Source organism: Chlorocebus sabaeus, chromosome 20 (assembly GCF_047675955.1).
Source record: "Chlorocebus sabaeus isolate Y175 chromosome 20, mChlSab1.0.hap1, whole genome shotgun sequence".
Classification (NCBI taxonomy): domain Eukaryota; kingdom Metazoa; phylum Chordata; class Mammalia; order Primates; family Cercopithecidae; genus Chlorocebus; species Chlorocebus sabaeus.
Genome location: NC_132923.1, coordinates 58,641,187 through 58,656,335, shown reverse-complemented (window position 1 = coordinate 58,656,335; position 15,149 = coordinate 58,641,187). Strand labels below are relative to the sequence as shown.

At 37.4% G+C, this 15,149-nt stretch overlaps 1 protein-coding gene across 1 annotated transcript in view; it reads left to right on the top strand.

Annotated features, from left to right (window-relative positions):
• GIPC2 (GIPC PDZ domain containing family member 2) overlaps positions 1-11,049 on the top strand; it is a 98,930-nt gene extending 87,881 nt beyond the window's left edge. Inside the window, exon 6 of the mRNA XM_007978203.3 lies at positions 9,317-11,049. Coding sequence (XP_007976394.2) covers positions 9,317-9,468 — 152 coding nt within the window. The 3' untranslated portion in view covers positions 9,469-11,049. The remainder of the gene's footprint in view (positions 1-9,316) is intronic.
• Positions 11,050-15,149: the final 4,100 nt, after the last annotated feature.

Here is a 15,149-nt window from a genome sequence, read left to right as displayed (position 1 = left end):
CCCGTCACTTTACCTATTTAAGGCTCAGCAATGGTGGGCGCCCCTCCCCCAGCCTTGCTGAGGTCTTGTAGTTGGATCTCAGACTGCTGTGCTAGCAATGAGCAAGGCGCTGTGGGCATGGGACCCTCCGAGCCAGGTGCAGGATATAATCTCCTGGTGTGTCATTTGCTAAGACCATTGGAAAAGCACAGTATTAGGGTGGGAGTGACCTGATTTTCCAGGTGCCATCTGTCACCGCTTCCCTTGGCTAGGAAAGGGAATTCCCTAACCCCTTGCACTTGCCGGGTGAGGCGATGCCTCTCCCTGCTTTGGCTCACGCTCGGTGGGCTGCACCCACTGTCCTGCACCCACTGTCTGACAAGCACCAGTGAGATGAACCCAGTACCTCAGTTGGAAATGCAGAAATCACCCATCTTCTGCATTGTTCACACTGGGAACTGTAGAGTGGAGCTATTCCTATTTGGCTGTCTTGGAACCCCTAATGGTGTTTTAATAGTGAGAATTACATTTCTCCTTTCTTCCGAAGATCACTTTCTTTTTTTCTTTGAGATGGAGTCTTGCTCTGTCACCCAGGCTGGAGTGCAGTGGCACAATCTTGCTCACCGCAACCTCCGCCTCCTGGTTCAAGCCATTCTCCTGCCTCAGCCTCCTGAATAGCTGGGATTATAGGTGACTGCCACCTTGCCCAGCTAATTTTTTGTACTTTTAGTAGAGATGGGGTTTCACCACATTGACCAGATTGGTCTCGAACCCCTGACCTTGCAATCTGCCTGCCTTGGCCTCCTAAAGTGCTACGAGTACAGGCGTGAGCCACCAGGCCTGGCCAGATTACTTTCTTTTTATAGTGAATTCAAAACAGTGAACACTGTAGAAAGTCATTGTTTTCAGATAAAGCCAATGAAGTTTTAGAAATTTTCATTAGAAAACATTCTACATTGACTGCATTTTTGATGTTTGACTTGTGAGTTGTTTGAAAAGCGTTGATATTTATAAAAAGTCTTAGGAAAAGTAAGGCCCGAAGACCTTCCATAGAATGAGATGTAGTGGCATATTTCATGATTAAACTAACAATAATGATGACTAATCTTTACATCCTGCTATTTGCCATTTTATAGATTTGAAAACTGAAATTAAGAGAAGTTTGATAACTTGCCAAAGTCACCTAACGAGTTAAAAACTAAGATTTCTGAAACTTTGATACCAATATTTTTAGCCATAAAGTAATATTTTGTATTTAAAAGTTGTTTGTTTAAAAAGTTAATGGAAATTATATGTTGATCTGTATCACCAAAACAGGTTTGTCATTAATAATAATGTAAATGTAGTTCAGTGACAGTAATAAAAATGGCCACTAGAGGTCAGCACTTAGCTGCTATATGTGGTAAAAAAAATTCTCTTTCCAATTAAAAAAATTCTTTTTGAGATGGGGTCTCACTATGTTGCCCAGGCTGATCTCAAAATTCTGGACTCAAGCAATCTCCCTGCATCACCCTCCCAAGTAGCAGGGATTAATTTTACTATTTTTAAAAATCTATTTTTTTCTTTTTTTCCTCATGTGTTTCTAAACATTATACTGTAAGAAAATAATACTCTTTTACTGGAACATTTTTTGCCAGATTGCATTCAGATTTATTATTGCCATATATTGAAATTTTATTGTAATCAATAGACGAAAATAATCTTAGTAGCTATCTTATGTTAATATGCTGTACCTTTATAAAAAGTGTTTTATTTTGCTGAAGTTTCTTTTGCTTTTCTCTTAAATCAGAGCTATAATATTTTATCAAAAAGGATGAATTTTACCATTTACTTATCCTGTAAAGATGACTTAAAAGCTATGCTTACCAAACCCAGCTGAGGATGAGAAATAAAACAAAAAAACGATGTTTATACTTTATGCATTAGGAAAAATATATAACATATTTAGTTGCATGCTCCATTTTTGAATTCATATAGCAAATTACTGGTTTTTAAAAGATGTATAGAGTGCTGTATTACATGCAGTATTTCCAGCACTATTATGTAGCTGTGTAATGGGCATTTTTTGTTTCTTCTACAAGATCAGGTGTTTCTTGAAGGCAGATACCATATCTTACTCAGTTTTAGTCCCAGCTCTTACCACAGTACCTCTCTGAGAGTAAGTACTTGGTAAATGTCTGTTGAGAGTCACAAAAGGAGTGAATTCACAGGGAGCATGAGTCCTAATTTTATTAGTTTGGAGCTTTGACCCTTGGGGAAATTATTAAACTTAGAATCCTAATTTTCACATTTATAAGAGGGGCATAATAAAAATAATCTTATAGGGTTGTCAAGGAATCAAATTAAATAATCTGTATAAAGTTTCTGTCACATCATAAACAATAATGGATGTAGGTATTATCATTCAGTGATGATCACTAACGATTATTACTATTAATAGTTGTGTCTCTATCTCCTTCAGCTCTGCTCTGATCTTAGTTATTTCTTGCCTTCTGCTAGCTTTCGAATGTGTTTGCTCTTGCTTCTCTAGTTCTTTTAATTGCGATGTTAGAGTGTCAATTTTAGATCTTTCCTGCTTTCTCTTGTGGGCATTTAGTGCTATAAATTTCCCTCTACACACTGCTTTAAATGTGTCCCAGAGATTCTGGTATGTTGTATCTTTGTTCTCATTGGTTTCAAAGAACATCTTTATTTCTGCCTTCATTTTGTTATGTACCCAGTAGTCATTCAGGAGCAGGTTGTTCAGTTTCCATGTAGTTGAGCGGTTTTGATTGAGTTTCTTAGTCCTGAGTTCTAGTTTGATTGCACTGTGGTCTGAGAGACAGTTTGTTATAATTTCTGTTCTTGTACATTTGCTGAGGAGTGCTTTACTTCCAATTACGTGGTCAATTTTGGAGTAAGTACGATGTGGTGCTGAGAAGAATGTATATTCTGTTGATTTGGGGTGGAGAGTTCTATAGATGTCTATTAGGTCTGCTTGCTGCAGAGATGAGTTCAATTCCTGGATATCCTTGTTAACTTTCTGTCTCGTTGATCTGTCTAATGTTGACAGTGGAGTGTTGAAGTCTCCCATTATTATTGTATGGGAGTCTAAGTCTCTTTGTAAGTCTCTAAGGACTTGCTTTATGAATCTGGGTGCTCCTGTATTGAGTGCATATATATTTAGGATAGTTAGCTCTTCCTGTTGAATTGATCCCTTTACCATTATGTAATGGCCTTCTTTGTCTGTTTTGATCTTTGTTGGTTTAAAGTCTGTTTTATCAGAGACTAGTATTGCAACCCCCGCTTTTTTTTGTTCTCCATTTGCTTGGTAAATCTTCCTCCATCCCTTTATTTTGAGCCTATGTATGTCTCTGCGTGTGAGATGGGTCTCCTGAATACAGCAGACTGATGGGTCTTGACTCTTTATCCAGTTTGCCAGTTACTATTAATAGTTGTAATGGCAGTGGTAATAGAGGTAGAACATGTGGAGCTGTATAACTAGACTGTATCAGCAGCTCTGGGCAGTGTGGGGATTTTTTTTTTTTTCACTTTTCTATTGTGCCAGAATGAGTGCATGAGCGAGATTATGCATTTTGGACTGTGAGGTTAGACTATGGGCATCTTGAAGCAGCATTTTCTTTCATTTTGTGACTAGAAACCCAAAGCAGACATGGCAAGTCAGTGCAGGTCAGATCTACAACGTGGAGTTCCCGGGCTTAGTGCACTAGACAATGCTGCTGAGCTTCCTGAGGTATAAAAAAACCATGTACCAAGTTGTTTCTTTTTCCCTCTTATAGCCAAGGGTGTGTGTGTGTGTGTGTGTGTAGGGAGAGAAATTGATTCAGTGTTCATCAGTGAACATCTGCATCCTTGTCATTGTCTCCCCCAACATTTAAGAGCATCATCTATACTGTTAGTTTCTGTTTCTGAATGGTTTGTACATTTTCTTATGTCTTTTATCTGTATGCATCTTATTTCTTCCTCAGCTAGCTTTCTTCGTTACATGTGTTACCTGTATGTCATTATAATCTTTAGGTAGTTGTCTTAATAAATGCCACCTGCAAAGCCTATGAGAAAGAGTTAAAATGGTAGAGTAAGCACAATTCTGAACTGGAGTTCTACTTCAGCAATACTTCACCTTTACATTCTAGCTACTCTTCTTTTACATCCTGGCTGAGACCGGAGTTCCGGACTTCACTTTCCCCAATGCATGCTAGCTGTGTCTGTGCAAAAAGTATGTAACTGTAATTACAAGCCCTCCTCTTGCACCGCCCATTCACTAGCATTTATTATGCATGAGACACTGAGTTAGTTACCATGGGCATAAAAGACTGAGTAAGCTACTCAAGATCTGTTGGGAGTTTATTCTGTTAGTAGGAGAGAAAAAATACACAGAAAAATAAATGTCAATGCAGAGCAATGTTGAATTTGCAGTCCAAGACCTTTTTATTCAAAGTGTTGCCTGAGGACCAGCATCGCCTGGGAGTTGAAAATGCAGAATCTCAGGGCTGCAGAACTGCTGAACCAGAATCTGCATTTTGCCAAGATCCTAGGCGATTTGTTTATGCATTTAAGCACGAAAAACGCTGGCAGAAGTGTTTAGAGAATGGAGATATCTCTTCCAGCTGTGGACAAAGTACTGCATGGAGGAGAGAGCCTTGAAGGAGAGAAAGGATTTTGACAGTGGTACTGGTGGCTAGGAGGAGGTTATCCTGGGCAAAGGCAGAAAGCAACTAAGATAACATTTTGAGTGGTCAGATTTATGAGGGCACAACATTAATGTAGTGTAGTGTAGTGAGAACCAAGGGTTTTATAGATTAGACTGCCACTAGGGTTTAGAGTTTTAAAGATAAACATTGGTTACACACACACAAAAAAATTTTTTTTAAGAGACAGGGTCTCATTCTATTGTCCAAGCTAGAGTGAAGTGGCATGATCATAGCTCAGTGTAGCCTCAAATTCTTGGGCTCAAGTGATCCTCTTGCCTCAGCCTCCTGAGTATCTGGAACTGCAGATGTGCACTGTCATGCCTGGTGAATTTTATTTTTTTAAATTAAATACATCATTTTAAGAGACAAGATGTTGCTGTGTTGTTCAGGCTGATCTCAAACTTCTGGCCTCATGTCATCTTCCTGCCTCAACCTCCCTAGCAGCTGGGACTGTGGGCGTGAGCCACTATGCCCAGATGGAATATTTTTATATACGGGAATGACAGATAATCTCAGAGGTGGAAAGGAGCTTCATGGTCCTTTTGTCTCAGTACCCAGTGGGATCAAAGCTGTACTTTAGGAAAGGGAGTCCAATGTGCCTACGTGGGATGGTTTGCTGACTGGACTTGGAGATTAGGAAATAACATGGCAGCAGTGGGAATGAAATGGAAAGAATTGAATTAGAGAGGTTGCAAAGGTAGAACGAAGGGAGACAGACAGTGTTTGGTGTACAGTCTGAAGAACTCGGAGAAGAGAAAATGATGGAAACAAGAGAAAAGTAGCAGTTCCTTTAGAAGGGACAGTGATACTTGGTTTCTGGACATGTTGTTTGAGATGCTAATGGATCACCCAGGAAGAATTGCCCACTAGTTACTCAGAAATGGGTGTATGGAACTCATGAATGAAGTTGGGGATGGAAGCAAAGATTTGGGACTTCTCTGCACCGTGGTCATGCTTAACCTGGGATTGTGGATAAGATCTCCAAGGCAAGACACTCTGAGAAGAGAGACACAGACAGAACCTCCAGACTTATTTGAAATACTGATGGAATGCTGTAGGGCACTGCTTCCCTGAGCACTTGGCTTCTTATCTGATGGTGTGAAAATGAACTCTAAGGGCAGCTTTCTTCTTTTCTTAACTATAGTGCTATGACTGTCTGTTGAAAGAAATGAAACATTCCTTACAGACATTAAAGCATCCCTTAATGGCTTAGGAAATAATTTCCCAAATACACCTTATACCTATGAACACACAGAATAAATATGACAAGTTAGGTATAGTTTTACTGCATCAAACACAGCACTAAAAAAGCTTTTTCTATTTTGAATTTTTGTACTATGTTTTGCTAAGTTTTCTTCCATTGCTTCATAGAGGTTTCTTCCATTATTTTACTATGGTAATTTTCAAACAGATAGACAGTTGAAAGACTTTTTAGTGAATACCTTTGTATATACCTGTCACCTAGACTGTACCATTAATATTTTACTAAAATTACATTATCACCTACCTCCTCATTTAGTCATTCTATATAAATATTTTTATAAAAATATAGTTGTGATTATAATGAAAAGATATGTACTGCTTTTCCAGTAAATATTAGAACAAAAATATTTCCCTAAGTTATTATCAATTATTCATAAACATTATTTAAAATGATTTAAAAATATTTCACATAATATATTTCATCATACCAGAGGTAACTTAATGATCCTGCATTTTAGAATTTTTTTTGGAGTCTATTAGGAACATCTTTATGCTAAATTCTTTTCTGTTTTTAAAATTTTATTTTTGAAGTCTAGATTTCCAGAAGTAAAAATTCTAGGTAGATCAAAGGATACGAACACTTTTACGACTTTTGCTACTTGTTGCCAAACATTTTTCAAAAGCCAAACTTACGAAGTCAAACCAGTGTATCTGAGTGTTTGCTTCAGTATATCCTGGCCATCCTTGACATATCATTACAAAAAAGTTTTAATAAACTCGGGAACTTTGGAAGAGTCTGGGTAACTTGGCAGGACCCTTGGGCTGGAGCAGAGGTTCCAGCTGCAGCTGAGGAACTCCCTCCTTTGTGAAGTGTTTGCTTCCAGATTGATGGTAAATGAAGAAGGCTGAGTAATGGCTGAGATCTGGGGCAAGATGGAGAGAGAGGTGATGATAGTAAAGAGAAGAGATTTAATTTCTCTTATTTCTTCACTGCCATTCTTATATATATATATATATATATAGAAACAATCTTAAATTTACAGAAAAGATACAAATACAGTACAAAGACTTTTTTCTCTTGAACTATTTGAGAGTAAGTTACCTTAATGCTGTCCCATTGCCCCCAAATACTTTAGTGTGTGTTTCCTAAAAACAAAGATATTCTCCTATTGAACCATAACCATCCAAACCATGAAATTAACATTGATATTACTGCCATTTAATATTCATATTCTATTTATGTTTCACCAAGTTCCTTAATATCTGTTATAGCAAAAGAATGTGTTCCAAATCACATGTTGCATTTACTTATCATGTTGTATCAATTTGGAATAGTTCTTTGTTCTTTACTCATGACCTTGATGCTTTTGGAGGGTACAAGCCAGTTATTTTGTAGAATGTTCCTCAACATTGCTTTGTCTAATATTTTTTTCATAAGTACACTCAGGTTACACCTCTTTGGCAGGAACATCACAAATGTGATTCTGTATTCTTTTCATTACATCTTATGGGGAAGCACAGGTTTTTGATTTTTTTTCTTAGGAACGTTCACTTTGATCACTTAAGGTGGTGTTTGTTGGGCTTCTGCACTGTAAAATTATTCTGTTTCATTGACAAGTATTGGTGGGGAGACATTTTAAAACTATGTAAATATACAGTCCTTTATGAATCAGTCAGCTTCTTCATTTTTTCTTTAATCTGTCTCTTCAGTCAGTTGTGTATTTTATTATGGATTCATGGCTTCCTGTTTTATTCACTGGAGTTATAATCTGTTACCATCATTATTTATTTTGATGTTTAAATTATCCCTGATTTGGTCAGTGTGAACTCTTGCACTCTGACGTCTATGTCCTTTTCACATGTTCCCATCATTTTTTGATACTTTCTTACTTTCTGGTACAAGATATTCTTGGTTCATATTGCACTTTGCCTGCTCCAGCCCTGGAATCTACCATTTTCTGAGGAAGTCTTAGTCTTTCCAATGGAGAATGGTACTTAAGAACCAAGATTTGGGTGCTTTATGTACTCATTGTTGTTGGGGTGTCATGCTTCCAGGACTGAGGAATGTGTATGCATGTGTATGTATGCATTTATGTCTGTATTTTATAACATCTTAATTGGAGATATATATATTTCCAGTGATATCTACAATTCTAATTCCATAGGGTTCATTCTTATTTTCTTCCTTTCCCTATTTATCCTTCTCCAGCAGTGACAAACCTGATTCCTGTTGTTCTGTATGTATGTGTGTGTGTATGTATGTATGTGTGTATGTGATCCATCTCCACATGTGTAACCAATCTCTCATCACTGTGGCTGCTGTCTTCCCATCCCCGTGCCCTCTTTACCACATCTGTACTCTCCCACCCCACGCCAGGCTGCCTGGCCATATAGAAGCCCTCCTTAGCTTACTAGAGGTTTGATCGCTCTACCGCATCCTCACCCCACTTCTGCTCGGATCCTGGTGCCCTTCTGCAGGCCACATTCCTCCCTTTCTTCCTAGCCTGCCTTTTGTTAGGACTGAACTGATGGGAAGAAGCATAGCCTTTGTCTCTCCAGACCCTGTGGCTCATTCGGAGAAGTCATACAAACTAGGATTAGTTCATCCTTAACCTGGAAGGAAAGGAGATGCTGGAGCTTTTCCCTGGGGCTTTGGCGTTTCCCTTTCACATGGAAGTTTTTCACCCAAGTCCCACGTCACATATACACAGTCTCTTTCTGGTTGCTGGTGCTTCTAGGGTGCTAAGTGGAAATCTGCTGAGCCTCCTGGGCTACCAGGCAGCTGGGGCAAGTCCTAAGTACTCCTGAAGATGCTGGTTCCAAGACATAGAATATGGGACCCAGGCAACTTAGTAGAAAAACTGAACAAGGTCACCACTTTCACATTCTATCCCAAACTGGAGAGGGGCTCAGAAAAGGTACCTCAGTTCCACAGGTGGACTTATGCTTCTCCCCAGCTTGACTGCTCGAGTGCAAACTGTCATCCTTTGTCTTTTTGTCTTTGGGTAGGGAGGACTGGACTCCACCTCAGCTGGGAGTGGGGGACTGGTGGAGGAGGGAGGGAGAGTAGTGACTATTAGGAGGTTGGGGAAGGGGTGTTCTTTAAGTTTCCTGCTAGGGTTAGTCACAGCCACAGGGTTTCTTTCAGGGGATATTGTTCTACTCTTGGGAATGCCAGAGGTTCCCAACTGACGGGCTTTAAGGTTGAGTAGCAGCTGCAAACCTGGGTGCAGTGGACAGACTGTTGAAAAGTATCTTTGCCACCTTGATGTGTGCGTGTGGGAGAGGGTATCTTACCTGTTCTAATTTGCATTTAATTTTGCATTTAATTTGAAATATACTTATGTATGTTACTTTTAGCAAGTAATTTTCCTGTTGCCATTTTTCTCAGTCCTTTGATGCTATTTCATTTATCGTTAATTTTTTAATATTATTTTTGATAGCCACCACAATGTTTGAAGCTGGAAAGGACAAAGTTAATCCAGATGAATTTGCTGTGGCGCTTGACGAAACTCTTGGAGACTTTGCGTTCCCAGACGAATTTGTCTTTGATGTTTGGGGAGTCATTGGTGATGCCAAACGAAGAGGATTATGATGTGGACACTCCATCTCTGAAGAAACGACCTATCGTTCTTTTTTTTTCTCTTTTTAAAAGTCCCATAAGATCTGTTTTTGGACACCTTTACTAACTATGATTTAATTTCATGTGTATGGAATATATTCTTTGAAATATAATTTTGGTAATTTTGATTTCTGGGTACTTTTTAATGTTACTGATGTAGTATGCTTAAGAGAAATGACCTAAATAAGGATAAATTGTAATATTCATTCAAAAGGATTTTAAAAGTAAGTTTTAAGGAGTATTTCTAGATAGATGATTTTCTGTTCCATTAATACCCATGCTTTGTTTTTCACATATAAATAGTTGATTTCAATAGCTTTGTAGTTTTTTTTTTTTTTCCAAAACCTTAATGTAAACTAGGATTGGAGTATGATTTACCTCATAGCATCTTCATTGTGTTATCCTAGTTTGAACAGGATATGTTCAGGCAATGAAAGGTGAATGATGCCCCTATTGTTCTAGAAGCAATTTTTTTTTTTTTTTTTGATTTTCTGAGTAAGGGAAGGAAGATTCCTGTGTCATGTTGATTTCTATGGCCAACTTTCTCTTTTTGTAAAACAAAGATTGATTGATTTTCTTGTATGCTTCTTTATACAAGCTCTCAAAACTTGTGGTTGAAATATGTGCTGTGTCTCTGCATGTGTAAAAGAAGGGTAAAAAAAGAGGTAGGTAGGGTAGAACTACTTGAATTTGATTTTTTTCAGTCCTTAAAACATTATTTCTTTTTTTCACCCATAGCTACTTTTATGTTACTTTTATAAGCACTCCAGGGAAGATTTTATATTTTTTTGTAGAGTTTTTGGAAAGATATTTACTCAAAATAACTGTTTTAGAACTTTTTTTTTTTTTTTTTTTGGTTAAACATCAGCACTTTTTAGTTCCTTAAACTTTAGAAGAGAGACTATCAGAAATAGATTTCCTTCCAGTGGAAAGAAAGGAGGAAGGGAGAATTGAGAAAATATATTAGTCTATTATTTTAGAGTTCTAATGCACTCCTCTAAACCTTACATTGTAGAGAAAATTGAGGGTAAATGACTGTCTTATCACTCTTATTTGACATTTTATAGGTGTAAGAGAAATGGAAATGAATGGTTTCAACAAAGATCATTTAATGCAGCAGAGCATGGTGTGACCAAGCATCTTTGTAAAGTGTTAGATGAAAAATGCTGTGTGCTGCCTTGGTAATCGGAAATAATAACCTGTTAGGGATGTATTCTAGGAAATCAGAAGTAGTTCTCTTTTCTTTCTGGGTTGTTGCTTAGATAACTCTTGTTTTCTGATAAAACTTTAGTTTTACTACCATCCACTCCTTTGTCAAATGAGTTTAATGCCATAAAGCTGATATTCTTTGTCTGATTAATTTGAAATCTGCACAGAAGTTGTTTTAGTCATTAATGTGTAACAAAAGTAGCTTATAGAATATGGATTTTCTTATTGCTGTTACTCATCATTTGAAAATAAAATCTAGCTCAGGTTATAACTTGTTGGTACTTGTTTAGCGAGTTCGTTTTGGAGGCTCTGAAATACTTATTAATTCTTAATATTACCTCTCTTGGAAAGACACAGAAAAAAGACCTGCTATTTTTAGGCATAAGATGACTTAGGAGGCCCACAGAAACATTCTAGTTTAAACAACAACAACAAAATAAATTTTTTTTTTTTTTTTTTTTTTGAGACGGAGTCTTGCTCTGTTGCCCAGGCTGGAGTGCAGTGGCCGGATCTCAGCTCACTGCAAGCTCCGCCTCCCGGGTTCACGCCATTCTCCTGCCTCAGCCTCCCGAGTAGCTGGGACTACAGGCGCCCGCCACCTCGCCCGGCTAGTTTTTTGTATTTTTTTAGTAGAGACGGGGTTTCACCGTGTTAGCCAGGATGGTCTCGATCTCCTGACCTCGTGATCCACCCATCTCGGCCTCCCAAAGTGCTGGGATTACAGGCATGAGCCACCGCGCCCGGCCAACAAAATAAATTTATCAGCACTAGATATTAGATTTGAAATAAGTCATTGTTCATTATTGATGGATGTCAGTTTCTCCTTCCTTTTTGGGCATGCATAAAGACACACTTGGTGCTGATTCCCTGTGATTTATGGAATGTCATTTTCACAATGATCTTTCTAGAATTTGTGTGTAAGGTTGTGATATCCTTGTACAGCTGTAACTATACTTGTCTGTTAGCATTCAGTGGACCATTATCATTACTGTCATCACATTACCTGGGCTTCAACTGGGCCCAAGTACTCTATATACTACCTGTAATAGGTTTTTCCTTGAAATATCCTTATCTTTCATATCTATAGCTAAACTGATAACAAGGTCAGTTTCTGTATGTCATTTTATTCCCATACTTGAGAATGCATCTATTTGTGAGTGTCTGCCTTTTTGTAATGCTCAGTGCACAAAAAGGGTCTGTTTTTAGTGCAGTCACATGTAAGTGTGGGATACCCTTCTGCAGCTTCAGTGAGACAAATCACTTTTTAAAAAACATTCCATTTTATTGGCATCACTAGATGTTTTTAGGACCCCGTCCTTTTCTCTTTTTTGTAGGCTTTTTTTTTTCAATGGAGGATGATTATTTTGTTTGTTCTTGATTTCCTTTTATTGAAACAGTATCTTCCTTCTTGCAATGGCCACTAGGAGCACACAATGTGTTTTCTTTGATTGTGACAGAAAATGCAAATGATAATGTTGAGCTCGATGAGGCCTTGAACATAGCTGAGCCCTAATCAGGTGTATATACTCTGATGATTACAAATAGGTACATGTTGGGTTTCTGTGATGTTTCAAAAATATAATTATATAATTATGATGTAAACTCTTTAAGAATTCAAACATAAAAGCAATAATCAGGTAACCTCTATTTGGAGCTGCTATATCCAATATTGTGACTGAAAATTAACTAAAGAGAGATAATTTTTCAAATGATATATAATTTGCAGTATTTTCCCTTGTAACTTTAGCAAATACACATATTCCAAGTAAAACTTTATTTAGTCCCATGTTATCTATTTCTTTATTATTGACAGGGTCTCACTCTGTTGCCTAGGCGGGAGTGCAGGGGTTTGATCATGGCTCAATGCCGTCTTAACCTCCCCAGGCTCATGTGATCCTCCCACCTCACCCTCTCAAGAGCTGGGTCTATAGACATGCACCACCATGTCCAGCTAATTTTTGTACTTTTGTAGAGATGGGGTTTTGCCGTGTTGCCCAGACTGGTTTCAAACTCCTAGGCTCAAGCAGTCTTCCCACCTTGGCCTCCCAAAGGGATTACAAGCATGAGCCACTGCGCCCAGCCAGTCCCATGTTATTTATTGCTAGACTTTCATCACTTCGAGAGACTCCCTGGTCTCCTTCAGTTATCATTGCCTGTCTAGCATAGTAGCAAAATGAATTTCATCAGCAAAATGGAGTTTTCAACATAATGGTTCTTCTAAAAAGAGTTCAGTTATCAACCAAAGATGTAAAAGATTGATCATATAATGGCCCTTTTGCTCTGTGAGACATCTGAATATATATATTCAATAGCATTGCCATTACTCTGGTGGAGATACTAGGTTAGAAGGACAGGTAAGTGTTTTACCCAAGCTATTAGTGAATAAAGACATAGGAGATGCTATTCAACTCACAGTTCCAAGTATTAGTGCCCTGTATAAAATGCACATTTATTATCTTCTTGACGCAGATTGAAGGAGATAATTACAAGTTCTTACACATGTCATGGTGATAAAATGTTTCTAAAATTGTGAAGTGTACAAAATGGCACAGCCTGTTCCTACTCTATTACCTGAAAACGTAGTTCTAAGAAATGACTCATGGTTATTATCTGCTAGGAGTGTGAAAATTGAATGTGACATCTTTAATTCAAATGGATAAAGTCTTCCTAAGACTTAAATATAACCATAGATATTTTTCAAGCAGTAACAAAAAGGAGAAATTTGGAAAAATTTCTTAAAGGTAGTTTTGAGTCAATATTTAATGTTTTGAACTGTTTGTGCCATGCAATAGTATTGACTATATTCTATTCTATTTTTGTGGGAACAAAAGGTTTTTCTTTTTTAATGAAAATCATTACTTAAACTTAAAAACTTTTTTGAGATTGAAATTTGAGGGTCTCAATATATGAAATTGTAAATTATATTTTGGTACCATTCTAAAATGTATTGTTTACCACATTTATATTGATAGATGTACAGATTTAGTCATATGTTGATCAAAAAGTGAATTATTTGTAAAGCTATTATATATATATATTTAAAATTTTTATTTATTTTTATTTTTGTTTTGTTTTATTTTTGAGACGGAGTTTCACTGTTGTTGCCCAGACTGGAGTGCAGTGGTGCATTCTTGGCTCACTGCAACCCCCGCCTCCAGGGTTCAAGCAATTCTCCTGCCTCAGCCTCCCGAGTAGCTGGGATTACAGGCACCTCCCACCATGCCTGACTAATTAATTATATTTAAAATATGACTCCTTAAAATAAGAAGTTTTTCATGAAAAAAGTGATGACTATTTTCATCATAGAGTTAGGGTTTTAATAATTTTGGACTCTTTCATATTGTTTAAATAAATGATAAGGATAACAAATGTGATTGTTTAGGCCTTTATGTTTTTAACATATCTTTGGTATATTTTTTCTTAACATATTTTATACAAGGTATAACCTCTAAGTTCTATTTAAAATCCCCAAATTATTTGCCTTGATTCAGTAAAAATGCATAGATAAGCACTGCCATAATACTCTTAAAATAGTCATAAGCTGTTTCTATTATAAGGTGGAGGTTTACCCAGGGTGACACTTTATCCTTTGTTCCTTCATTCAACAAGTATTGTGGCAGTAGTTTCCAAACAGTAGCGTAAGTCAATAAGTAGAAGAAATGTCAACCTATAGTTGTTAGGTAGTATGCCTTTGGGATTTATTGTCTTCATTGGTACAGTTTGAAAGCCCTATTAGAGCTGTTGGAAATCCTTGCAAATACTATGCTAATTCCATATGTTAAGGGGGGGCCCAGAAAGCTGCATTTTGACACATCCTAATGGAGGTGAATCCTGGACCTTTACTTTGAGGTCTCTGAAGGCCCTGACCTAGCACTACGGTGAGAAGATAGACATGACTTCAAGAACTTATCTCTCAAGGTAAGCAGAGACACGAAGAGATTTCTAATACAATCAGAGAAGTGCTAACATGGATTATAAGGTAGTATAGCAAAAAGCTGCCTATGACAGTAGGATAGCTCTTAATTTTACAAAGTAGCCAATTTTCTAAATATAACTTGGTATGCTGGAATAATTGGTTACCTTAGTGAAATAGACTTCTTGATTGACACACTGGATTAACCCATCAGTTTACATGCAGTGTTTGATGCTTACCAATGATACCTATACATATTAGCTATTTACTTACCCTTGTTAGGTATTTTACCCTCTTCTAGTTTTGCAGATGAGGATCTTCTGAAACAATGGTTTTCAAAGAACATTTTTGCTTTTCGTGGAATGGACTTGGTATGCACAATTAAGAAAACTGGCCTCTCTCAGAGATAATAAGTGCTGTGGTTTTGATTTGGAAAAAGCTAAGCTTATAAAAATGCTACTCTAATTCTCCTTGTCTAGATTTTCGCTTAGCGAGCATCCCTTCATGTATGAGATAGGGTACTGAACACGAT